At 38.0% G+C, this 25,780-nt stretch overlaps 1 protein-coding gene across 2 annotated transcripts in view; it reads left to right on the top strand.

Moving 5' to 3' along the window:
* UBE2K (ubiquitin conjugating enzyme E2 K) overlaps positions 1-8,539 on the top strand; it is an 82,249-nt gene extending 73,710 nt beyond the window's left edge. The window contains exons 7-8 of one of the 2 annotated variants that reach the window (XM_060012676.1): positions 1,446-1,574; positions 1,902-8,539. In XM_060012676.1, coding sequence (XP_059868659.1) covers positions 1,446-1,574; positions 1,902-1,976 — 204 coding nt within the window. In that variant the 3' untranslated portion in view covers positions 1,977-8,539. The remainder of the gene's footprint in view (positions 1-1,445; positions 1,575-1,901) is intronic. The other variant, XM_060012677.1, reaches the window with a different exon arrangement.
* Positions 8,540-25,780: the final 17,241 nt, after the last annotated feature.

Below are 25,780 nucleotides of genomic sequence, written 5' to 3'. Positions count from 1 at the left end.
CCCAGTCACAGGCTTGGAGTACTTCTCTATGTCTCCTTCTCTCTCGTATCCCAGTATCTCTCTGTCGTAATACTTCTCTGATTGACTTAATTCACATGTTTAAAAATTTCTCATTTTACTGCTCTGATGGAGCTCCCTACCTCAGCCTCTTCTTCCCCTCATATTCTGCACTGATAGCAGTTAGCTTTATAAAGTGTAAATCTTATTTCACTTTACTGTTAAAACCTATTAGTAGCTTTACTATCACCTACTTGATAAGTCCAAATTGTTTAGTTTGAAGAGTTCCTCCATGATTTGAACTGTCTGTAAACCCAGTTTCATCTCCTAAATTCTTACTGTTCTTCAAACTCACGCTGTTCAAGATGGTATCATTCCTACATGTCATTTCACCCAGTCTGCCATTTTCCCTCTGCCTAAGAAAACATTTCCTCTTAGAAACTTCTTCCTTTCCTTTGAAAAGTTCGTCACTCCTTATGTTGTATATATCCTTGTTAATGTGTTCTACTATTATTTGCCTTAGAGTGCTTAGAATTATGGTTTAACGTGTTATATATGTGCTATTGGTTCATTTTCGATAGTCAGAAACATGGCTTGAGTTCGAGCTTTGATTTTCTGTTGAGTTCTGAGCCTCAAAGGTTGAGGTTGGACTCAGTTTTCTTCTAACTCTGTTCAGTAGTTTGACTTATTTCCTTTTAATAATGGTGGAAACTAGATTTATCATTTTAATGTATAGAAATATTTAATGTGTATAAAACATCTTAAGAAATATTAAAGTGAATTTAATATTTTAAATTTATACTTGGCTTTATTAATTAATGGTAGTCCCAGAATATTTGAGAATAAATTTACTTCTTTCCAATGCATATGGAAAATCTTACCTTTTGAAAAGTACTCTATGGTGAGTTCATAATCATCTCAAAACATGTGCTGTAAGTTAGGACTTTGCATATGGGGTTTTCTTAAATCCCTGTACACTAATACAGCTCTAGCAAAACAGCAAAGTCAAGTTGTATTCTAGCCTGAGCTATGATTGATACAGAAGTTGGTTACATTTATTAATGTCCACATAATTTTAGAAGCTAGTAATTCTGTTTATCTCTGTAATGTTTGCCACTGCACAGTGTTTAGAGACAACTCTAATAACTCCATTTAGTATTAGTTTTCTGCTACTTTGTTGAAATTGGGGATTAAAGTTGATAAACGTTACTTTTGTTTTTCTTTCCTCAGTGCAACTTGTGAATCACAGCTTCAGGTTAAACAGTCTTTTCTTGAGTGACATAGTATGTTTGCAGTGGAAAGTGAATCAGTCACATTTTAAAAATTGAATCTACATTTATTTACATTTACTTAGAAAAATCAGGTTGTTAGGCAATTAGGACATGAGTTAACTATATTGAATATTATAACTGCATTGTCATGCCAATCAATTTTTTTCCCCCATATAGTACAAACAAAATCCCGAAATGTTCAAACAGACAGCTCGACTTTGGGCACATGTGTATGCTGGAGCACCAGTTTCTAGTCCAGAATACACCAAAAAAATAGAAAACCTATGTGCTATGGGCTTTGATAGGGTAAGTACATAAAGGCATGTTGATTTTTACTTATTCATTAAATTATTGCTGCAAATCCTTGGCTGACAAAAGTGACTCAAAAAAATACCCTAAATCTAATTTTGATAAGCAAACTTTGTTATTAAAACCAGTGATCTTTCTTTTTTTTTTTGGCTGATTCCAGTCATTGGTTTTAGAAGCTTCTTTTTATGAAGTGCAAGGTAACTTAAAAATGAAAAAACAAGGTGTGGTTTCTTAATATAAAGACAGTGGGTGATGCAGTATTTTAAAAATATTTCCTTGAGATTTTATTTATTTATTTATTTTGTCCCCTTTTCTTTTCTACAGAATGCAGTAATAGTGGCCTTGTCTTCAAAATCTTGGGATGTAGAGACTGCAACAGAATTGCTTCTGAGTAACTGAGACATAGAGCTGCTGATATAGTCAAGCTTGCTCCTTCTTGAGGAGCATCAACATCTGTTATTTTTAGGATTCTGCGTAGATTTCTTTTAAACTGGCATTCTTGCCTAATGATGTTATCTAGGCACCATTGGAGACTGAAAAAAATCTCTGCTCTGTAAATAAAGCTAATTAAACGTCTCTGTAAATTTAAAAAGGGGAAATACTTTAATTTTTTTCTTACTTAATAGTGTAAAAATTCTTTGAGCTAAGCTAAAACCATGGAAAAAACATGCTACTTTAGTGTTTAGCAGTGTACCAAGACTAGCAAGAGTTTGCTTCAGGATTTTGTTGAATAATTAAGATAATATTTTGAGTGTGTCAGGGCCATTCATATCGTTGGTGTTGCATCACAGCTACCTTAACTGTTTTTAACATGGATCCTCTGTGCCTGTGAATTTACTTGCATGCTTGTACTTGACTTCTTAGGATGGGTAGCTGAAAAGACCACCATTTTAAGCATTTGAGAATTCTTAAATATGAGATTATTCAGAATTGAAGATGGTGACCTATTCAGAGCCTTTTTGTCCTTGTCAGCAGACTGGGACACCATATCTGTTTTTCCCCTCTTACCACACACAGCTAATATTCTAATAGTAAATTTCTCTCTTTGGTGGGGAAATGTGCTGAGGGACAGTATCCCTTGCTCCATTTTTAGGTTGTCCATTTGGAATGTTTTGTCACAATTCTTCACTCTTAGAACTTTCATATATAAGTAATAATGTAAAAACGGAGCTGCCAGTTTTGTTTCTCTTGCAAAAACAGTAAAAACTTGATGTTGCAGTATTCCCAGATTTAATGAAAGAACCCAGCTTAATTTTTCAGTGAATTTAACATCTTTCTATTTTTAAACTGATGAAATTTTTCTTTGACAACTTGCAAGGGTGAAATCAACTGTTGGCAGTTTTTTAAGCCTAATTTTGGCTTTATAAGAGATTGCTTTATCAGATCCTTTAAAAGTCACTCTTGTGTGCATTTCCCCCAATTGACACATGAAAGCTGTGTTGGTGTTTTACTGTACATACTTCAGATGCACATAGGAATAGAAGTGTGTTATAAATCTAGCTTTCTTTATGATGTTTCTGATAATATGAGAATTGAAAACTTTACCTTCTCTTGTACATAGTCAGACTTTCTATACGTATTAAACTTACATTTCATTCTAAGTTCAAAAGTTTGAAAATTATTAGTTTTGCAAGCTCAAACACTAATGTGACCATTTTATGAAGGGTGAAATGGATTTGTGTAGGCTGTTCTATACGTAGAAACACAGTTATTATTACATATTCAGGACCAATGCAAAAATAACAAAAATGTAATGGAATCAGAGTGAATTAAAGTAAGGCTGTATACTGAAAGTCATATTATAAAAGGTTTGCTTTCTTCAAGTGTTACTTATCCTAAATTATAATGGTTAAGTGTTTGGAAAATAGTTTTGAACCATAAATTCAGCATAATTTCATTTGACTTCTCAATAATCTTAGAAGCAATAAAAGAACCATTATTAAATATATTGTAATGTTAAGATGTGGAGGTTCTTCCAACAACTTGTAAGGCTTTCCTAATCAATAGTAAACTCTTGTAGTTGATTTTATTGCATACTAAACACAAGTTGCTGTTTTTTTCCCCTATATGTTTGCTTAAGTATAAATTTCTTTATACAATCACCTCCTTTTGTTGTAGTTTAGTTACTTTCTAAAGATGCCAAAGGAAACAAGATTTTTCTTTATTTATTTTAAATAGCTAAAACCATGTACTTTTCTTTATATTTTTGAAGTAAGGTTGGAATTGTGTGAAAATGTGGACAGTTTTGTTCCATTGTTGGTTAGAATTAATTTTTATTTTTAGTGGTGGGTGGCTTGGTAATATTAGTAATATTTGGATTATTTTAAATATCAGACACCTCTACCCAATTTACTCTTTGCCCATTTTATCAGGGTATATTTAATTGTCCTGTGGTTTGACAAATGAGAGAGAAAGAACTGAGAATTTACTAAGGGTCAAGCATTATATACTTTGCTCTTGGAGGCAGCTATACCTTGCCTATGACTTTTATGCACATTAGCCCCTTAGGGTTTACTCATCTAACTACAGTTCAACATCCCCAATGCCCAGGAAATTGAAAAGTACAATATTTTGTATGAGAGGTTCTTCATAATGAATTTTTCATTTCTAAAATTTACCTCATTTACATTTAATGTGATAATCTCTTTCTTTTTCTGGTACATTTCCTACTGTCGCCTTCTGTTGTTTTGTTTGTTTTTATTTTTTTCCTATTTTTCTACAGGTAGATTTATTTCCCAAACATAGAAATAAAGGCAGTTGCTCTTTTCTGTGGTCTTATATATGTTCGGAAAAAGAACATTAAAAGTGCAGGTCTAGGGAAGAGGTACCCTGATGGAAATTATTTTTATAATTCTCAATCATTTGTGATTTGTCAGTTGTGAAGGCCTCAAAAATTATGGTAAAAAATATAAATAGTTTTATCCCATTTAGGGCAGACAGATTTGCTACAAGTCACTGATACTCCTATAGGCTTTTACTGTAATCAGGTCTGTTTCCTGAGTATGTGCCTGACCTTTAAAAGAACAAATAATTAGTTATGTAGTATTTCAGTACAGATGACTAAATGAATGAGTAGCAATTTGTGACCCAAATAAGTATACGGTAAGATATATAAATATTTGAGAAACTGGTACTAAATCAGATGCTCTGTGTTGGCTCCCCCAAATGTTTGGAATTGTGACTATGATTTACTTAAACACATAACACGTTCAAGTATATATATGTGTGTTTGTATTCTGACCATTTTGCTTCTGAGGAGAGTTATCTATGGAATGAAATACATAATTTTCCTTTTTTTGGAAGTATTTCACGTTTGTGATTGCTGGTGGTGCTTAAAACTATGCAAAATAATTTTAAAGTATAAGAAAAAATTGGCAGATAAACTGGATATTGCTTATTTATGCACTACAGAATGCAGCATATCGTATTACTGCTGCTTTGTAAGTTTATCAATGTGAAAAGCAGTTCTTGGCTCTAAGTGTATGCCTGATTTGAGCTTTTAAAACTCTACCATAGGGATATAATAATGTTCCACGATCCTTGTTAGCACAGGAAACAAAAACTTTTTTTTTTTTTTTTTGGTGTTTTAAAGATGGATTTGGGCTTGGAAGAGTTGGAGCCAGGTATACTCTTGTACCTAGATGGAAACAATGTTTGGATAGGAAAAGGAAGCTGTTTACAGTTAACTTGATTTCATGGAGTTTTACAAAATGATGATGTATTTAATCACTTTTTCTAGTTCAAGAAATTTCAATTCCAGGGTACAAACCATTGATTTTAAAAATTTGCATTTCCATTCTTTTAGTACCAGTTAAAAATAAATGCTTAACATCAGCTATTTGCCGTCACTTGGGGAATAAGGTAACTTGAAGTATTTACTGATAAATAGCCTTTCTTCAAGTGTGACTTTTCTGCCGTGTCTACATATTATGTCACATATTCTGTTTGCACTGTTGCAATATGGATCAAAAATCTTGTGGCATAAGGGTAGGGGAATGTCAGTATCTCACTTGTCCCATTTGTTCTGTTACTGCTCTGTTGGACTGATCTACCCTCATAAACCTGTGATCATCACCTAAATGTAAGTTGTGAATGTGTCACCTTTTGCTTGGTTATTTCAACCAAGCATTGAATATATACATATATATGTATATATTCAATGCTGCTGTATGTAATCAGGTGTGGCACAGTTTATCGGTTTGGTCCTAGGGGGTGAGTGGATTCATATCATTTGCACTGTGCTGTTAAATGATCCTTGTGTGCTTGCTGTTACCTACTTTTTACAGGCATCATAATAAAAGCTAGACTATTTCTTTGGGGGGGAAAGAGACTTATTTAATGTAATTTAAAGACTTTTCCAATAGAAAATGAAATACTATTGAAAATAATATCTATTTTTTAGCTTTCAGCAATTGATGGTGCTTTGTTGTGGTGTCTGCTGGAAGTCTACTGCCATTATAGGGATTTTCATTAACTTCACTGAGAAAGAATCTTGCTTGTTAGCTTCTCTAGATCTCTATTCTAAACAATCTGTTAGTGATGATAAATTCTATAGGAGGATCTATTCTGAGCCGTTAACTTCCTGTAAGGGGAAAATTGGGTGGGTTACCAGAAAGACTATTGAAGCAGGGTGGGCTGGGGGTGGAGGGTTGGGTATTTGTCTTGAGAATTAAAAACTACGAAACACTTTTGTACACAACTGATTTTTTAAAAAATAAACACATTTTTAAAGATGTTGAATTTTTTTTCCCCCTTACTGGGAATTCTTAAAAATAAATGCATGCATGTTTTCCCCTGAAAATGGTTTATATCTTCTTTCTAGGTGCTCATCAATAGACAGGCAGTTAAGCCTCCACATTGCTTTAAACAAGAAAAACAACCAAGTAGATATTTCTACTAGGCACGTTTTACAGTAATGAGTATATGTTGATAAATGCAATAAATTATATTAGTGCTTTGAATTTTAAAATAGGTTGAAATTCTAATTAAAACTATTTGAAAATATAACACTATTTGGCTAGATTCTAATCCAAAATTTAGAGTAATCCAGAGGTAGTTGATACTGAAAGTAATATTTATTTTCATGTAAGCACACAAATCTTTCTGGAAAGGGTGCCTATACAGTGACAAGGACTCTGAATTGTTTCAGCAAGTTCTGGGTTATACTGGATAACTTCTGCCACTATTGATACTGATAATTAGAAGAGGCTGTGTTGGTTAGGGTTTGTATTATTTCATATGGCAAACTGATTGTTAACTTTGTGTCTCTAGGGTATTTACTACCAGCTTTCAGCAGGCTTATGAGTTACTATAGCCTGGAGATGGAATTGCTTCTCACTGGAATACCAGTATGAAGGGCTCTTTTCATGGAGCAAGCTATATCCTTACATATTAAAAATCAAGGATAACAAATGGAATTCGAGAGTCCTCATGCTAATCCTTAGCACAGGATGGTCAAATTCAAATGATAGTAAACACTTGGTATGTGTTTTGTTTCATTCATCAAAGAATTAACATGAATTCTCTAAAGTTTTTAGGAGTATTTCCTACAGTAATATACTATCTACTCAAGTATTCATATTGTAATGTTCATTTCCCCTCATTGAATTTCAGTAAAAGTATATTAAAGCACAACTTTATAAATCTACTTAATCTTTTATCATAAATTACTTTTTAATAGGATGTTGACCAAAGTCAAGAAGGGCAATCTGTTTTAAATATTCAGTTTACGATACTTGATACTTGTAGAGCCTTTTTTCAAGATACACAGATAAAACAAGGCAAACACTATAAAACGGGGCAAAATTTCAGAAACTCAGAGTGTTTCATACTTAGTTAATATACCTAGTACTCTGTTTCTCCCTTACAGTGTAAAAGCTTAGCTACATGTACAGAATATACCTAATTTTTATTAAGAGCAACAAATAGTGACTTTTATCTCCTACACAGCTAACATTCAGCTCTCTAGTTACTGTATTCCTCAGCTCTTCATTTTTAGTATGTGAAAAATATATATTCCTTTGCTATATACATTCATTATTATTTGTATTATATTGATAGATGAATGTCCTCCTGTCGTAAGTAGTACTGAGGAACAGGATTAATGACGTTCCAGTGGTATCTCCTAACCATATTCATAGAATTACAGAATTTTAAGGAAAAGGAGACCTTCCAGTCTCCTTTTTTAAAATAGATCGATTAAAATAAGTTGGATACCTAGAGTCACAGGTTATTTGGGGGGGACAATCCCTTAATATTGTTATTTATATGTGCCTACTAAACCTGGTAGCTTTTTGAGACCTAAAATGCTATTCTTGTTTTCCTTAAAAATAGGAAATGTGGAGGGATCCTTTGCAAGCATGAAAAGGAAAACCAGTTCAGGTGAGAGTGAGGTCTTCATTCCAAGGGAAGTATATCCAAACCACTCCTCATGGTATGAATTGAATAGAATGTTTTGATGAACTAAGTTCAACTGTAGGGTTTCATGACTTCTACTGAAGTTGCTTTACATGCACCAGGCACACTTTTTTTCTGATATTTGGAAGAATAGAATAAATAGCATTGTTCTTGGTTTATGCAACCCATAGAAAAAGATCTTTTAGACTGCAAAATCTAATTGGCCCTAAATATTGTATTCCATTACAGATACTTTAGTTCTTAATTGCATAATGTCATACTTCTGTGTATATGAGGAGAAGAGGTAGTTCATCTTTGGTTAGTTAAGATGTCATGACCTGGAGGTAAAACAAAGGCAAAATTTTAATAAGGAAACAAATTCAGGATAATAGTCTGCTGAGGTGATTATTAGCATGGTTGATTTTCTTCATTAAAAAAATTATTTTTCCAAATAATAAGTGTGCATTCTTAAAATTTATTTATTTATTTTTGGTTGCATTGGGTCTTCTTTGCTGTGCACGGGCTTTCTTTAGTTGCGGCCAGCGGGGGTTGCTCTTTGTTGCGGTGCGTGGGCTTCTCATTGTGGTGGCTTCTCTTGTTGCGGAGCATGGGCTCTAGGCACGTGGGCTTCAGTAGTTGTGGCGCTCTGGCTCTAGAGCGCAGGCTCAGTAATTGTGGTACATGGGCTTAGTTGCCCCACGGCATGTGGGATCCTCCCTGACCAGGGCTCAAACCCGTGTCCCCTGCTTTGGCAGGCGGTTTCTTAACCACTGTGCCACCAGGGAGGTCCCATAAACGTGTATTTTTAAAAATTAGTAGTGGTGAAGAGTCCACAGTGGAAAATGTGTGATCCTCTTCCTACCTCTACTACTAATCCATAGAGACAGTAGCTTCTGAATATCTCTGATTTTTGTTTTTGAGTTATCTCCAGGTCATTAAGCAATATGCTTATTCCTCTTTAAGTAACTCTAGGCTTTGTAACAGTAAGTTAATTACACTTCTCTTCCATCAGTTATACCTAGTATCTCTTCACTCCCTATTTTTATCCCTAACCTTTATCTTCACTTAGTAATGGAATTTAGGTTGAGGGAGGGCTGTTGCATACACAAAAGCATTGAGAAAGTAGTGTGACTTTGGCTGCAGTGCATGTACAGGTAAGGGGCATTTACTCACTGAAACAAATTCTGTTGGAACTGAGGTAGAGGTAAGATTCAAAAGTAAACTGAAAGAAGGAGACTGTGATACCTAGATTGGGGTAGTAATTAAAAGATGAAGAGAGAGGGAGAGATTATGATAGAAAGGCAAGATGTAGTAAAAGATCAAGGTTGTGAACCTTGATCACACCCTCCCTCCCTTGGAAGGGAGGGTAGGAGGGGAAAAGAGTGTCTGGGTGGGAAGACATGCATGTAGGGAGTGTAGTCAAAGACCTTGGCCCTAAATGGTAATCCTTTTAATTTGTTCAAGTTGCCAGTCCTACATTCTAGCCCCAACCCTTTCAACTCGATTCAGTAGATTGATATTCTCTTCACTGGGCCTTTGAGTAAGCTGCTTCTCTTCTCAAGGATACCTCCTTATACTGTTTATTACTTTCTACAGGTCTTAGTTGTTTTTTTTTTTTTTTTGGCACTATCTAACCATTCTTTCCTCCATATCTCTTTTCATTAAACTATTCATGCTTTTATTTCCTTTTCCTACTCCACTTCTTATCACATTTACAAAATGCTGCCTTCTGAATAGTCTGCATCTTTTCTTTGTTAACTCTCACAGTTTGGACCTGGCCTTCGAAATTTTTTCTGAAAATCCTACAGCCCTTCCAAATTACAGATACAAACAAATGAGGCCCTGACTTGCCCAGAGATAACAAGACATTGTCAGACTGAGAACTTGGGTTTTCTATCCACTATATCTCTTGCTTTACTTTTATTTTTAAAAGTTTTAGTGGTAGGGGCTTCCCTGGTGGTGCAGTGGTTGAGAGTCCGCCTGCCGATGCAGGGGACCTGGGTTTGTGCCCCGGTCCGGGAAGATCCCACATGCCGCGGAGCGGCTGGGCCCATGAGCCATAGCCGCTGAGCCTGTGCGTCCGGAGCTTGTGCTCCGCAACGGGAGAGGCCACAACAGTGAGAGGCCCAAGTACAGCAAAAAAAAAAAAAAAAAGTTTTAGTGGTAAAGTGCTAATTTCAGGAACCTTAGACTCAAAAAACTTTTAACTCTACATCCTAGAGTTTACTTAAGTATTTTGGAGTATTCTCTCCTTGCTGTGCTGTTTTTACACAATTAATAGTATATAATTGTCAATATTTGACTTTTTAAAACTGATAATCACAGTTCTTTAAAAACTCTTGGGAATTCCCTGGCAGTCCAGTGGTTGGTTAGGACTCGGTGCTTTCACTGCTGGGGCCTGAGTTCAGTCCCTGGTCAGGGAACTAAGATCCTGCAAGCCACGCAGCGCAGCCAAAATTAAATAAACAAAGAAAAAATTAAAAATTCTTTACATGAATATTTTAAATAGTTATAAATAGGTCTTTGAGTAGGGCTACCATATTATACATATCAATTACCCTATTAGACGTGTGGATGGTTTCCTATTTTTCTCTATTAGAAATTATGCTGCCTGGACTTAACGTAATGGGTACCACTAATGTTTAATACTAGCTGCCTCCTAAAACTCCACTGAAATGACATTTCTAAAGGTATAAATCTGTAGTGCCACAGAATGGAAGATGGAAAGCAGACTGAAGAGTAGAAACTGATTTGGCATAGTAGAGGAAGTTCAAACCTAAAAATTTGATTATGGAAGGAATGCTTATTTAGAAGCAAGCTGATTTACTCGTTAAGACTCAGAATAACCTAGAAATGGGAGAAAAAAGACACTGCTGAATGTAAGGGTGAGCTTTTGAGCTGGAAGTAGGGTTGATTGAAAGTCTATTCCTTTCTACCCAGTTAGGTAAGTAGATAGTTTACTACTGTCCTCTTACCATGGAATGAGAATTTCTGTCTTATGAATTTGAAACAAGTCTTCAGACTGAGAGATACCAGTCATAGATTGAAAATGAAGATAAGATAAAATTCTGTGTACTTGGATGGCATATTCCTAGTTTCTAGAATGGTGACAATTAAGTCTCAAGGGAAAAGGAGGGAGGATCCTTTTCTGTAGAAACTCAGTGGTCCTAGAAAAATACCTCAAAAGGGATGCAGACATTTGAAGATTTTCCAGTGAGAAAGTTGAGTCCCCACCAAGTGAGTTTCAAAGTACGAACAAACCCAGAAATCACTAGATTTTTGAAGATTGATCCAGCACTAATAACCGAGACCAAAACAGGATTGATAACAGAAAACCTGAAAATGAATGTTTTCAAAGGTAAGAAATCTATGTATCTATGAAGGAGGTACAGAATGCTTTAAAGAATAGATTTTGTAAATTAAATATAGCTCAAATTAAAAATTAGTTAAAACATTTGAAGTTTAAGGAGTATAAGAAAGATTAAAAAATCCAAAAGTATGGATTTTTTTTAAGAGGTCCACTCCAGATTGTCCAACATCTATTAGGAGTTTCTTAAAGGAAATGGAATAAAGCAAAGGATCAAGAAAATAATCAAGGATACTTGACACTCTTCACTTTGAAAGCACTCAGCACAATGAATGCAGTGAATGGGAAAAGACCCATAATAAGGCATATTTTGTTTCAGGACATTAGGAGAAATGAGAAAGTCTAAAAAACGGGATTGGAATATGGAGAGTGGGCCCCTAAAATGAAGTGGGAATAAGAATGGTATCAAGTTTCTCAGTAGTGCTATGGGAAGCAATGACTTCTAAGTTTTGAGTGAAAATTATTTCTAAGAGTTCTATTCCCAGCAGAGGTACCAGTGTAGAATAAAGATACTTTCATATATTCCAAGTGTCAAAGATTTTTTTTGTCTTCTCTTTGTCCCTTTCTTGGTAAGTACTTGAATGACCTACTCCACCAAAATGGAGGAGTAAGCCATGCAAAAGAAAGATGAGATACAAACCAGAGCTTGTTATTTCTGGGATAAATGAAGAGAAATCCATAATGCCAGCTGTGCAGCAACGTTGAGCAGCCATTTCAGTACATAGAGGACTAGAAAGGTGAAATAGTTTGGGGTAAGATTAATAAAATGAAAGAAAGGAACTGATAGATGATCTGATGGTAGCCAATAAACAATAGTCACAGTACTCTTAATCAGTCTTTCAGTGCCTCACCCTTAACCATATGCAAAAAACTAAGATAAAAAATTTGAGAAATGCGTTCAACATGAAACCAAGATGAAAAAAAAAATTGGAGGAAACAATGTAGGGAACAGAAGAGTAGTTAAAAGTCTAGTTATTCTTAATTGACATTGAATTCTTTGCACCCATACAACACTAACAAGAAAAAAGGACCTTTAGGAAATAAGAACTTTAAAAAATTTTAAATGGTCATGGATGGGGCTTTCCTCGTGGCACAGTGGTTGAGAGTCCGCCTGCAGATATGGCGGACACGGATTCGTGCCCTGGTCTGGGAAGATCCCACATGCCGCGGAGCGGCTGGGCCCGTGAGCCATAGCCGCTGAGCCTGCGCATCCGGAGCCTGTGCTCCGCAACGGGAGAGGCCACAACATTGAAAGGCCCGCGTATCGCAAAAAAAAAAAAAAGATCATGACGTTAAAAAATTGATTCTCGGACTTCCCTGGTGGTGCAGTGGTTAAGAATCTGCCTGCAGACGCAGGGGACACCGGTCCAAGTGCTGGTTGGGGAAGATCCTACATGCCATGGAGCAACTAAGCCTGTGCACCAGAACTACTGAGCCTGCGCTCTAGAGCCCGCAAGCTACAACTACTGAGCCCACGTGCCACAACTACTGAAGCCCGCATACCTGGAGCCCATGCTCTGCAACAAGAGAAGTCACAGCAGTGAGAAGCCCATGCACTGCAACGAAAAGTAGCCACTGCTCACTGCAACTAGAGAAAGCCCGTGCACAGCAAAAAAGACCCGATGCAGCCATAAATAAAAAAACTTAAAAAAATTGATTCTCTTTCAGATTTATTTCTGTCCTGACAGGATTTAAGGGAGACCCAAAGCATTCCTTATAAGACCTCCATGATCTGTCACACACTTTATCACCACAAACTGCCTAAGGAACCCATCCCAAGAAGGAAGCTATAATCGTAACTATACAACTTCTAGAGCTTTTCAAGACTAATCACATCGTGCTTTTTATCTGGCTTATCTAATTCATCCAATTCAAGACTCAAAGGTTATTTGACCTAAAACATAGAGTTTTAACCGTAAGAAACTAATTCCTAATCTGACTGAGTCTTACTAACTGACCATTTCTCCACCTCCTTCCACCGTGCCCTAATTTTTAGAATTGTCATCAATAAAATTGAAGCTTGACTACTCCCTGAGCCCAGTGTTTCCCCCAGAGTCTCCTCAGTTGATAGCTATACTTTTTTATGTTGACAATCATGTAATCTGTGAATAGAGGCAGTTTTACTTCATTTTCAACTTGTCCTAATAATTATGTTAGCCATAGGTTTTTTATAGATGTTCTTTATTAAGTTAGGGAAATTTCCTTCTATTTATAAGCTTAATGGATGTTGAATTTTGTCATGCTTTTTCTACATTTATTGAGATAATCATGAGGCTTTTCTTAATTAGTCTGTTTAAATGGTGATTAATTTTCAAATGTTGCACCAGCTTTGCATTCTTGGAATGAACCCCACTTGGTCATGATGTATTATCCTTTTTATATGATGCTGGATTCAGTTTGCTAATATTTTGTTGAGAATTTTTGCACCTGTGATCATAAGGGATATTGGTTTTTAGTTTTCTTGTTACCTTTGGTTTTTGCTAATGGTGGCCTCATAAAATGAGTTGAGAGGGTTTTCTCCTCTTCCATTTTCTTTTTTTGTTTGTTTCTTGGGGTTTTCTTTGGCTGCATTGGGTCTTCATTGTTGCGCACGGGCTTTCTGTAGTTGAGGCGATTGGGGGCTACTCTTTGTTGCAGTGCACAGGCTTCTCATTGCAGAGCACGGGCTCTAGGCGCGTGGGCTTCAGTAGTTGCAGCTCGTGGGCTGAGTAGCTGTGGTTCGCGGACTCTAGAGTGCAGGCTCAGTAGTTGGGGCACATGGGCTTAGTTGCTTCTTGGCTTGTGGGATCTTCCTGAACCAGGGTGCCTGTGTCCCCTGCTTTGTCAGGTGGATTCTTAACCACTGCGCCACCAGGGAAGTCCCTGCTCTTTTTTCTTAACATAGAATCTTAAAGTTCCTGATTTTAGAGCTTTCTTTTTTTTCTAATATAATCGCTTAATGCTTATATTAGAAAAAATATAAAGCACTGCTTTAGATACATCTCACAGATTTTACTGTTATATTTTCATTTTTTTCAGATTAAATTATTTTTTAAATTCTTTTGAGAGTTCCTCTTTGATCCAAGGGCTACTTAGATGATAGTATATTGTTTAATTCCAGATATTTGGTGGTTTCCCAGATATTTCTGTTATTTATTTCTAATTTAATTTTATTAGGATCCAATAATATGTTTTTTCAGATTTTTATTATTTTAAGTTTATTAAGATTTGCTCTATGGCATGGAACATATGGTCTGTTTTGGTGAGTGTTACATGCGTACTTGGAAAGAAGTATAACCTGACATGGTTGAGTGGAATATTCTGAATGTCACTTAATCAAGGTAGTTGAAAGTGTTGCTCAGGTCATCTATGTCCTTATTAATTTCCTGCCTACTTGTACTATCAATTACTGAGAGGAGTTTTGAAGTCTCCAACTATGTTGATGGATTTATGTATTTTTCTTTTCATATTTATTTTTGCCTTGTGTGTTTTGAAGTTCACTTGTTTTAAATGCATACACATTTAGTGTTGTTCTGTCTTGAGGAATTGACATCTGTTATTTTCCAGGGTCCCTCTTTATCTCTGATACAATTCCTAGTTGTTTTTTTTGTTTGTTTTTTTTTTTTTATCGGTATGCGGGCCCCTCACTGTTGTGGCGTCTCCCGTTGCGGAGCACAGGCTCCGGACGCGCAGGCTCAGCGGCCATGGCTCACGGGCCCAGCCGCTCCGCGGCATGTGGGATCTTCCCGGACCGGGGCACGAACCCATGTCCCCTGCATCGGCAGGCGGACTCTCAACCACTGCGCCACCAGGGAAGCCCCAGTTCCTAGTTTTGAAGTCTACTTTATCTGAAATTAATATAAACACTCCAGCAGGTAGTGTTTGCATGATACATCTTTCTCCATCCTTTTACTTTTAATATATCTGTGTCTTTGAGGTAGATTTCTTATCACTAGCATATATATAGTTGGATCTTGCTTTTTAATCCACTGTGACAATCTCATGTCTTTTAATTGGTGTGTTTTGACCATTTCCATCTAAAGTGATAACTTATATGGTTGATTTAAAATCTTCAGTAACTTTTTTTTATTTTTTGGCTGTGCCGCGCATATGTGAGATCCTAGTTCCCCCACCAGGGATTGAACCTGCGCCCCCAGCAGTGGAAGCGAGGAGTGTTAACCACTGGATGGTCTGGGAAGTCCGTTCAGTAACTGTCATTAATCCCATACCCCACATTCCTAAAGGTGAGACAGGTACACTCACTGGTATTCACCTTCTTCTTCACCCAGTTTAGATTCCATGGGTCATCACTATAATTATCCCCTTATCGTTTGCTTCCTGACCTTCCTTGCAATATTTCATCTCTGCATAGTCAGCTCCTATATATACCTGCATAGCTGTTTTTTACCTGGAGAAAAACAGTTGTGCTGTTACTGTGAACTGATAACCACTTTTCTGAAGTGGGCCTTTAGCACCTAGCTAAAATCTTATATCTCTCTGATCATTTCAGTCTTCCACTCTCTGAGGTGACTGTTGCACAGCTTACTTGCCTCAAATCTCCAACAGCTTCTAATTCCTGACAACTAATTAACTAATTTTTTTATATTGAGAGATAGAGCAAGGAGCACTAAATCTTTTCATTATCAAGTTTATCTTCCTACCTGCATCTGGTGTTATATACTCTCTTCCTTCTCATCTATTTAAGGACTTTACTCCCATCTTTCTCCTGCATTGTTAATTTCTCTTTGTTTACTTTAACGTACAAACTGGGTATTACAGCAAGTCCCCGACATACAAACCTTCAAGTTGCGAATTTTCAAAGATGTGAACATGCATTCACACGTCCAGGCTTATAAGTTAGTTCACGTGTCTGGCGTACTTTGTCACGTGTGTTCATCCTCTGCAAGTGGTTGTGTTTTTGTGTACTTTACAGTACTGTATAGAGTACAGTAGTACAGTATCTTTATTTCAAGCCCAGGATGTCTGGAAGCAAGCATAAAAGCAGCAGTGATGTAGCTGGTAACTACGGTACTTTTCAAGGTAGTGTACTGTAATATTAAAAATGTTTTCTTAGTTTTTGTGTTTGTTTTTTTTATGTATTATTTGTGTGGAAAGTATTTTTAAACCTGTTACAGTATAGTACTATATAGCTGATTGTGTTAATTGGGTACCTCGTCTAACTTTGTTGGACTTAGGAACAAATTGGACTTATCAACGTGCTCTTGGAACAGAACTCGTTCATATGTAGCAGACTTACTCTATGTCTCCATCTTAAAGAGAAAAAGGAAGCCTTTATAGGCTCTTACCCCATCCAGTCTAGGAATTGAACTCATGCGTGCAACTCACCTGCGTGCTTTTAACCGTTATGTGGGACATTTCAAACTTAGGTTTAAAAACAGAATTCTGGGAATTCCCTGGTGGCCCAGTGGTTAGGACTCCATACTTCCACTGCAGGGGCCTGGGTTCTATCCCCGGTCAGGGAACTTAAGGTCCCGCAAGCTGTGCGGTGTGGCCAAAAAAAAGAAAAAAACAATCCTCTTCCCTCTCCATTACAACCCAGATCTGCTGCTTCCTTCATCTTTCCTTAGGTGGTTGAATGGTACATCATTTATCCAGTTGCTCAAGCAAAAACCTCCTAAATCATCCTTCATTCCTTTCTCTGCCTAATGGCCCATGTTCATTAGCAACTCTTATTAGCTCAACCTTTAAATATATTCTGGCTCTGATTTCCACTTACTGCTGTCTGCTACTTTCCTAGCCAAGCCACTATCACATTTGCTTTGACTATTAAACTTGTAGGTGTCCCTACTTCCACTCTTGAACTCCTACAGTCCATCTGCTACACAGCAGCCAGATTGTTATTTTAAAGTAGTACTTACCTGCTCAGAATGGCTTAATTTAGAATAAAATCCATGTTCCTTACCATGTTCATAATATGACTCTATGTGACATTACCACTCCCTCTGCTCCTGACTACTCCTCCAACCTTATCCCTTTGTTTCCCTTGAGCATTCTATACTAGATGTACTAGCCTCTTGGTATTTGTCAAACACACCAGGCTTCTTGCAACCTCAGGTCTTTTGTATAGCCTGTTCTCTCTGCTTGGAATGCTTTTTCCCCAGATCCTCACGTCTTAATCATTTCATTTATGTTGCTGTTCTAATGTCAGGCCTTCCCTGACCATCCTAACTAAAACAGCTTTTACTTCCATTCATGTCTCCTCCTGCCTGCTTAATTTTTCTTTATGGTACTTTATGGCACTTACTATTAACCCACTTTTCAATTTTGTTCAACGTGAGGATTGGGATTATCTTACTACTTTATCTCCAGTTAGCAGAACATTGCCTGGGACATAGAAGAATATAATAGGTCAGTCATCAGTAAGCACTTGTTGAATGAATGAATGAATAGAAATGTAATAGAGCAGCGGTCCCCAACCTTTTTGGCACCAGGGACTGGTTTCATTGAAGACAGTTTTTCCACTGGGGGTTGGGGGGTGGTTTCAGGATGATTCAAGCACATTGCATTTATCGTGTGCTCTATTTCTATTATTATTACATTGTAACATGCTTGTTAATGGCATTAACATGCTCATATATACAACTCCCCATAATGCAGAATCAGTGGGAGCCCTGAGCTTGTTTTCCTGCAACTAGATGGTCCCATCTGGGGGTGATGGGAGACAGTGACACCCGATGTGTGTTGCTTATGTCCAGTCTACTCCGTAAGATGCAGCTTAATTGTCACTTGCTACTCGCTGATAGGTTTTTTTTCTTTTTTTTTTTGTGGTACGCGGGCCTCTCACTGTTGTGGCCTCTCCCGTTGCAGAGCACAGGCTCCAGACGCGCAGGCTCAGCGGCCATGGCTCACGGGCCCAGCCGCTCCGCGGCATGTGGGATCTTCCTCGACCGGGGCACGAACCCGCGTCCCCTGCATCGGCAGGCGGACTCTCAACCACTGCGCCACCAGGGAAGCCCTAAACTTTTTTTTTTTAACATTCAAATATTCAGAAATTTTACTTATACACACCATCTTAAGAAGTTGCTTGTAGATAGGCTGTAGCAAATTAGAGTATATCAAAAATAAAGATACTTGGGGTCAAAGAAACAGTGGAACTAATCCGGAAGAGTAATACAGGAAAGACCCATAATGACAGCACAAAAAGAAACCCTTTATTAGAGCAGGACAGAGGGCTTTGAGAGGACTTTTTGACTCTTAGAAAAAAAGACTTGATAAAATATTAGATATAGAGACAGATTGCCTTATTGCATAACCTCATTTATTCTTTCCATGTGAGTGGAGCCCCTGATATTGCACAGTTCATGTCCCACATGGATGAAGCAACTAGAAATGCACAAGAGGAAGACAAGTATAAACTCGAGTACAAAACCCACAGTAATAGGAATAGCTAATATTTTTTGGCTATATACTAAGTACCAGTATTTGTTCTATGTACTTTTACATGTATTTATTTAATCTGATTTTATTTTATTTATTTTTTAAAAAAATTTTTATTTTATTTATTTATTTTGGGCTGCATTGGGTCTTTGTTGCTGCGCGCGGGCTTTCTCTAGTTGCTGTGAGAAGGGGGGCTACTCTTCATTGTGGTGGCTTCTCTCGTTGTGGAGCACGGGCTCTGTGTGCGCGGCTTCAGTAGTTGTGGCTCTCGGGCTCTAGAGCACAGGCTGAGTAGTTGCAGTGCACGGGCTTAGTTGCTCTGTGTCATGTGGGATCTTCCCAGACAAGGGATTGAACCCGTGTTCCCTGCTTTGGCAGGCTGATTCTTAACAACTGTGCCACCAGGTAAGTCCCTAATCTGATTTTAAAACAACCTTGTAGATCCTGTGCTCATTTTACACATGAGGAAATGGCAGAAAGATAAAATAACTTCCTCAAAGTTAACACTGCTAAGAACTGCCTTATTCAGGGTTTGAACTCCAGTATGGGCTGCTATATAGCAATTAAACTACACAACTTGGTACTTTATGAGCAATATTTGCAAGGCAGTAAACACTGATAATCAATTTAACCAAATGTAGTGATAAATCTGAATTGCAAGATGAGGGGGATGGCTCTTAGAATGTCAGATTTTCATCTCAGAGCAGATTGTAGATATATCCAGAATTTATAAACTAAGAAATAGTATTCAAAGTACATTATTTTAAAATACGATGGCAAATATCCAAAGAAATGGCCGAGAAAGCTTATCTCTAAAGAGTAAAACCAGAGACTGAAAAAGGCTGGGCAAAAGACTGTTATTTTCACTATAAGCCTTTTGTTTCTTTAACTACCATTTATTTATTCTTTTCATAAAAATATGTTTATATTAAAAGAACTTCCATTCCCACCCTATAGTAATGTTTCTCTACACATTGTACTTTCTGCCTCTGTGCATTTAAAATTACTGTTTCTTCTTTTGGATACGATTCTCTTCCTTTTCTATAAATTGAAATCTTATCCATCAAGTCCACCCCTAAATGCCACCTCACATCTCCCATAGGACTTTGTAAGCGTTCTAGTACTTATGTACATCCTACCTTACATCCTTGTTAGTTGTTGACCCAAGTGATTGTAAACTCTTTTTTTTTTTTGCCAAGCTGCACGGCTTGTGGAATCTTATTTCCCCGATCAGGGATTTGAACCCAGGGCCACAGCAGTGAAAGCGCTGAGTCCTAACCACAGGACTGCAAGGGAACTCCCTGTAAACTCCTTTTTTTTTTTATTGTAAACTCCTTAAACACGATCTTGTTACTCTCATGACATAAAATAGGCACTCAGTGAATGTCAAATGAATTGACTTATGTGTGTACTGAAGAAATAAATATCAAGAGGAGCAGAGGAAACGGAACTAAGGACGCACCATCAGCAACATTAAAGGCATCAGAAAGATGGAGCAGATTTGAGCTGGTCATTTCATACGGACAATATTTTCGACATTTTGTTGTTTTCTTGCAATCTCTGAGCAGTTTTGATCATATGATAGGATTAACAGCTAGTCTAGAAGTTACAGTGGTGAGCTAAAACTTCAGAAGTTTGGCTGTTTAAAATAATTACCAAGTAGAGTCAGGTGAAGGTTTGCTTTTCTTCGAAGATACGATAAACTTGTGCGCAGATACTTCTTTGTGACAAAAGGAGAAATGCCAGTAGGGAGAGAGAAATTGAAGATGTTGGGGAGATGGAAAATACTATCTTTTTTGTGGGAAGAGTGGTCTACAGAATATGTGTGGATTCTATAATCAAGAAATACATTGGGGGGCCTCCGTGGTGGCGCAATGGTTGAGAGTCCGCCTGCCGATGCAGGGGACACGGGTTCGTGCCCCGGTCTGGGAAGATCCCACATGCTGCGGAGCGGCTGGGCCCGTGAGCCGTGGCCGCTGAGCCTGCGTGTCTGGAGCCTGTGCTCCGCAACGGGAGAAGCCACAACAGTGAGAGGCCTGCATACCGCAAAAAAAAAAAGAAATACATTGGATGTAAAATGTTTTATTACTCTTTTGAAGGAATTATTGTCTAGAGTGTAGATTGCTGTAAATATACCCTGTAGGAAGTAGGGAGAGTCATAGAGATCTTTTAGGCAATCCCTCTCATTTTTACTGGTGAGAAACTCAAGTTGAGATGTGACTTGCCTAAGGTTCATATATACATTATTAATAAATCATGTAGCTGGAATTAAGACTACCTCCAAATCCATGTTCTTTATACCTTCCAACCCAGTCTGAAATACCCTGTCTCCCTGCTGATTAAATCCCTTTTTAACTAAATGTCACTTTTCTGAAACTTTCCCTCTTACATCTCTCTGAACTCCCTCTCATTCAGACACAGTAAATTTTTTCAGAACGCTTATACTTCTTTGTGTAAACTTTTATTATAGCACACATCACACTGTATTAGCACAGTTTTTTTTCATCTCAGTCTTTTCCTCCTTAATGGTTAGAGTCATGTCTTTTTTACCTGTAACCCTAGCACAGAGATTGGCACAGTTGTGGAGCGCAGGCTCCGGACGCGCAATACAGGAAAGACCCATAATGACAGCACAAAAAGAAACCCTTTATTAGAGCAGGACAGAGGGCTTTGAGAGGACTTTTTGACTCTTAGAAAAAAAGACTTGATAAAATATTAGATATAGAGACAGATTGCCTTATTGCATAACCTCATTTATTCTTTTCATGTGAGTGGAGCCCCTGATATTGCACAGTTCATGTCCCACATGGATGAAGCAACTAGAAATGCACAAGAGGAAGTGCATTATTTTTTAACACCTTTTATTCTACAAAATTATTTCCAGTAATCATTGAAATAATAATAAAACTGAAAATTTTATTGAACTTCATATATGTATAATCATTTAAAATTCTAGAGTAAGAGGAAAAGTAATAGATTAATAGTTTTAATTTACATTAATATATTTTTTGAGATAAAGGAAGAACCTACATATTAGTCTGATGTACAATGAATATTGCAATCTTTATTTTTTGAGTCTTCTCCAAATTTATTGTCAAAATTGATCTTTCTGTGTTAATGTTCAGAAAAGATTATACCCAGATTTGTCATTTATCCTTACTCATAGATGAGTGAAGAACACTTTTTGTTTTAAATTTGAAAAGTATTGAATGAAGCAACTTGTAACAAATTATAGGAAAAGTCTTAAACATAAGGATAGTGTGTCAGAAATTCATAAAGTCCCATATCACAGAATATTCCAGAAATAGCAATACTGTCAGTGTTTTTGCTTTTCAGGGTTGATTGTAGTGACTTCAATAGAAAAAAAATTCAAACAAAAACTCCAAGTTGTCATGTAGAATGGCAAATTTGCAATATTTGAAGTTTAGTTTCTTTATTTGATTATTTTAAATCTAGGGGCTTCAGGCTTCTGCCTTCTGCCTAGAATGTAGAAAACTGTGAAGAGGGTAGTTCCCACCCTAACAAGAACAGGCAGATAATCCACAAAGTCATAACTTTTCTTCAACCCATCAGAGAACTGAAGTAACCCAATGGCCTGAAATCTAAAGAAAGGTGCCTGAGACACAAGGGGAGTGTTATGCCTACGTGTAGGCGCTTCTACACTGTCCTCCATCGGCACTCACAAGGAACACTTGGTACCGGTGGAGACCAGAGATAAGACTTTCTTGGTAGTTCAGGCCTGGGGGAGGTGAGCAGTTGCTGCTATGGAAAAGAAACCAAGCCCTGCCTGAACTCATCTCTGCCAGGTAAAAAAAAAGCAGTATCTGCTTGAGAAGGAGAGCAACCTTTCACCGCAGAGTACAGGTGAAGATCAAATGAGGCTGGAAAAAGAAAAAGAAAAAAATCCCTGTCCCATGGGGAAGAGGAGGAAAACTATCCTGGAGCCAGGCCATTAGAGCCTCCTACTGCTGAGAGGGGGTCAGGATCATTGAGGAAGCCCCACCCCTTAAATGTTTTCCTGCCTGCTGACCCAGTTTCTGGTGAGGCCTCTTCCTGGATTGTAGATCGCCACCTCTTGCTCTGTCCTCACATGGCCTTTCCTCAGTTAGTGCAGGTGGAGAGAGAGTGTACAAGTTCTCTGGTTTCTCATCTTATAAGGATGAGAAGCAATGCCAAGCAATGCCAAAAGCAATGCCAGAAGCAATGCCAAAAATAATATCATAGAACTGGTCCTGTGAAGATACAGCCTCCACTGCCAATGCCTGAGGCACCCCAGCCAGCCTATAGCACTGATACCACCAATTCTGGGCGTTGGATACTGCTGCCCTCCATTTCTAGGGTGGAATGGTCCCCATTCTGTAGTGCCACAGTCCACATCTCAAAAGCAGGTTATAGGTGTTTGGTTGATAGCATCCAGGTCATATGTCCGAGCCCTTGGTGCAAGGGAGGCTAGGAAAGTAAGTGTTGGTGTTTTCAGCTTCTGCGGAGGGAAATGGGCTCTGCCTCGTGGGGTGTCAGTTGTGGGGTGGGGGTTCCCCAAACCCAAAAAGGGCATTCAGTATGCTGACTGTCTGAAAAATGATGATGAGGTTTTACTTGTAAATGTGGCCTCTTTGGGGCTGAACGGTATGGAAATGTGAGGAAGTGGAAACTTTCTCCCTGGTTCAAGAAAGATTGATTAACAGAAGTGGAGTGGTTGGCCCAGAACCTGGAAAACAGATGCAGCAAGCAAGAATGAAGCATCGATCGCTGCCCGAGGATGTTCTGGCCATAGCTGGGGCTGCCAGTCTGCTTGAATGGTGACAACAGCTGTGAGCATGTAAGCATTCCTATGGCCAGGCATTCTGTGAGGTTTTCTCCGTATATTACCCTCATGACTATGAAGCAGTTATTATTTTACAGGTGAGAAACCTGAGTTGTGAAAGGGCCTGTGAGATTTCCAAGATCTCACAGTGCCAGGTACATCAGAGCAGAGGTAGGTTCTGCAGGCAGTTGCAGCTAATAGAGGCTGATCGTGAAGATGACCCAGCCAACTCTTCTTGTAGAGTCTACACTTCCCAGACCTCATTCAACTCAGCTTCCCACAGAGACTTCCCAAGCAGAGAGAAGGAAATAATCAGTCATTGTGAACATGCTGGCCTCTGGTTTACACATAGTCTTTTGTGTAAATAAAAGACTATGTTTAATAGTCTTTGGTTAATAAGGCCAGTCCCATGGAAAAAAACTGTTTCCAGACCCTCCTAACTGAGAACAGGAGTAACCCCAGCAAGTAACCCTCTGAGAAATGGAGCTCACTGATGGGAAGGTGGTGTGCCTGTAAACTCAATTATTGTTAATAATGGTGCTTTTGACATAATGTGGGTTTAACAATGTGATACTTAAGTAGATGCTGCTTTGTTTTGTATAGTTAAACATTTTTTTGAGAAGATGTCTCATTTATCTTAAACTTTAAGGTACAACTTACATATCATAAAATACACCCCCCTTAAAATGTATAATTCAATAATTTTCAATAAATTTACTGAGCTGTGTAACCATCACTATGATACAGCTTTAGAACATTTTCATTACTCCACTAAGGTCCCATGAGCCAATTTACAGTTAATTGTTGCTCTCAACCCTAGCCCCAGGCAGTCACTAATCTACTTTCTGTCTCTACAGATTTGCCTTCTCTGGATAGTTCATATAAAAGGAAGCATACAATGTATGCTTCTTTGTGTCTGGCCTCTTTCACTTAGCAGAATGTTTCTGAGCTTCATCTGTGTTGCAGCATGATCAGTATTTCCTTCCTTTTTATTGCTAAGTAGTATTCTATTATTTATAAATTTGATATATATGGATAGATCACATTTTGTTCATGCATCCACCAATTGAATGATTGTTGTTCAATTTTACCTTGATTTCCTTAGGATACTGTCTGCTGAATGCGTACGTGGAGGCAACAGAAAGCAATAGGTGCTATCATCCCAGCTGCTCCCCACCATCTTGTATTCATTATCCTTCTCTTTCTACTTTTGTATTTCACTCACCATCAGATTCCAGAGAGGTTGTGGGCCTCTCAGAAACCTGGTGGAAAAGTTTAAGCAGGAAGCACTGAGTTGTGCAGTCAGACTATGTGGGTTTAAATTTCCACGTTCTTGCTGAGTCTTGGGCTTATTGTTTTAAACACATCTCTGAGCTTCAATGGCATGTGTAATGGAGATGAACATAGTAGTTATGAGATTATTGTGAGTGCCAGTGTATGTAAAGATCCAAGCTTTTGATAAGTTAGTAATTTATTAAGTATTAGCTTTGGGTGTGGGATGGGGGACTAGAGCTTAGACAAAACAAACAGCCTCTTCTGTGTCTCACTTTCTTTATAGCTAAAACAGAGCCAGGACAGACTAGGCAATGAAGGACCAGCACACTCTGACCTGACGGTTACGGGGAAAAGTACTAAGCGGCCAATTTCCAAGGAGACAGACTGAATCTTGCCCCATGAAAGGAAGGTGCTCTGTGGAGTAAGGAAAATAAAAAGCATCTCAGTGGTGCTGAACTTTATGAAGTCCAAGGAAGCAACTTTTAATTTTAATTCCTAAGTAGGAAAATATTCTGGTCTTCTCCACCTAATCATCCTGTTCCAACGTGAATGAAGGCCTGTGTGCCAGGCTCGCATCCTACAGGGTGAGGCCCCTTCCCCACCTGGGCTTCTCTGAGGCACTTGCCCTTCTGAGTATCCAGGAGAGCTGGTAAGTCCTCCCACACCTGCTGGACTTCGCAATTATTTTAAGGCAGATTTCCATCATCACTTGGTTCCTGCCACTTGATTGACACTGTGAGGTACTCAACCCAAGCCTTCAAGGGTTCAGGCCTGAATTTACAGAGCAAAAGTTTCCTTGCATCTGATAGATTAGTGCTCTCATGATTCAGCTGTTCTAAGGGGAAGAAAATCTATTGTTGCAATGCCACCAGCCCTTTCTGGGTTTCTCTGCTCAACTATTACTGTTAAAAAATATTAATTATAAGCAGGGATATTAAAATGAAAGTGAACACAGCCAGAAAGCTTTCTAATCTTCTCCTTCGC

Source organism: Delphinus delphis, chromosome 5 (assembly GCF_949987515.2).
Source record: "Delphinus delphis chromosome 5, mDelDel1.2, whole genome shotgun sequence".
Taxonomy (NCBI): Eukaryota; Metazoa; Chordata; class Mammalia; order Artiodactyla; family Delphinidae; genus Delphinus; species Delphinus delphis.
This window is presented reverse-complemented; position numbering and strand designations above follow the sequence as displayed.